The sequence below is a fragment of the Corvus brachyrhynchos genome, unplaced genomic scaffold, assembly GCF_000691975.1.
Source record: "Corvus brachyrhynchos isolate BGI_N302 unplaced genomic scaffold, ASM69197v1 scaffold211, whole genome shotgun sequence".
NCBI lineage: Eukaryota > Metazoa > Chordata > Aves > Passeriformes > Corvidae > Corvus > Corvus brachyrhynchos.
In genome coordinates, this window is record NW_008236211.1 from 188,692 (window position 1) to 190,064 (window position 1,373).

Genomic DNA, 1,373 nt, shown 5'->3' on the forward strand with positions numbered 1-1,373 from the left:
CGCAGCCCCTCAGGTCTGGCGAGGAGCAGCCAGCAACATGGCTGGAGCCGAGGCCTTGCCTTTCCATAAACATCCACCAAAATAAAGCCCCGTCTCCTGGGTTTGGACTCCTGCTTCTCCTCCCATCTCCCTGAGGGAACGGCTCAAGTCGGGATTGACTGGTTCAGGCACTGCCCTGGGGTCCTGTCCATGTGGGCTGGGACCCATGGAGGGGCAGGATAGCAGCAGCAGGACAAAGCACTGGGACCTCTGCCATCACGCAGGGGCTGTGAGGAGCCTCCAGCTCCCTCTGCCGCGGGTGATCCTGGCAGGAGATCCTGGCAGATGGGCGCGCCTGTAATTGCGGATCGAGCAGCCAAAGGCCAGAAGGGCCCCCTGTGGGGAGAGCTCAAGTTAAACTAAAAGGCTTTAAATCTCCGGGCACCTGTCACAGGCCTAGCTCCCCCTCCCTGGCTTCCTTTCCAGCTTCCAGCCATTTTCCTGCGCCCTGGCAGGCCTTGGGCCAGGAGCTGAACAGTGCTGCTCTTCATGTCACCTCTCCCTGTCTTTCAAAGCTCCCAGACTGAAAACTGGGCCAAGACATCATCTCCTCTGCCTCTGCTGAGTGCTGGGGGAGGCACGGGGCTGGGACCCAGCCTTCGGCCCTCCTGGGGCGTTCAGCATTCCCGCCACCTGCCCCTGCTCTGGGAGCAGGGCCTGGGCTGCTGCTGCGTGCAGGGATGTGCCTGGGGATCCCTCAGGCCACGGGCGCTTCCTTGCAGGCCCTGGCATCCCCCCAGGAACAGCTCAGACAGCAGCCTCTGCCCTTGGGGGGGACATGGATTCCTTCCCAAGAGATGGGAAGGGGCTGCAAGGAGGGGAGAGACCCCTCAGAGCATCCATCCCCCCAGTGGCCCCTCCCCCTCCTCCCCGAGCAAGGGCCTTCTCCAGGGGCTCATTACTCTCCCGTACATTTATTATGCTAATCCACAAGGATTAAGTTAAACCAGCCGACGCAAAATCCAGTGTTTTCCAGCCCGTTGGGGCCAAAATTACTGTCCAGTGTTAAAACGGGAAGGGGGAGGGCTGGGCAAGGGGGGAGGAGAACCTGCAGCATCAGCGAGGGACGGGAGCGGGGCCACTCAGAGCCGCGGTCCAGGTGCCTTGGGGGCCCCGCCGTGCAGGGAGCCCCCGGCGTGGCACTAGATCTTGGGGCGCCAGCCCTTGATGAACTGCATGATCTTCTTCACCTGGAGCTTGGTGAGGCGGAAGTCGTCGGCCAGGATCTCCTCGCTGAGCTGCACGAAGATGCTGCCGTCGATGCTCTCGCGGGCGAAGAAGCTCACGACGTCCTCGGAGAGGCCGATGAAGCGCAGGCACTTGGACACCTCCTC

General features: G+C 62.3%; 1 protein-coding gene across 1 annotated transcript in view; it reads right to left on the reverse strand.

The window, feature by feature from the left end:
* Nucleotides 1–1,181: 1,181 nt before the first annotated feature.
* The window catches only part of GAREM2 (GRB2 associated regulator of MAPK1 subtype 2), a 6,608-nt gene continuing 6,416 nt past the window's right edge, over nucleotides 1,182–1,373 (reverse strand). Inside the window, exon 5 of the mRNA XM_017743388.1 lies at nucleotides 1,182–1,370. Coding sequence (XP_017598877.1) covers nucleotides 1,182–1,370 — 189 coding nt within the window. The remainder of the gene's footprint in view (nucleotides 1,371–1,373) is intronic.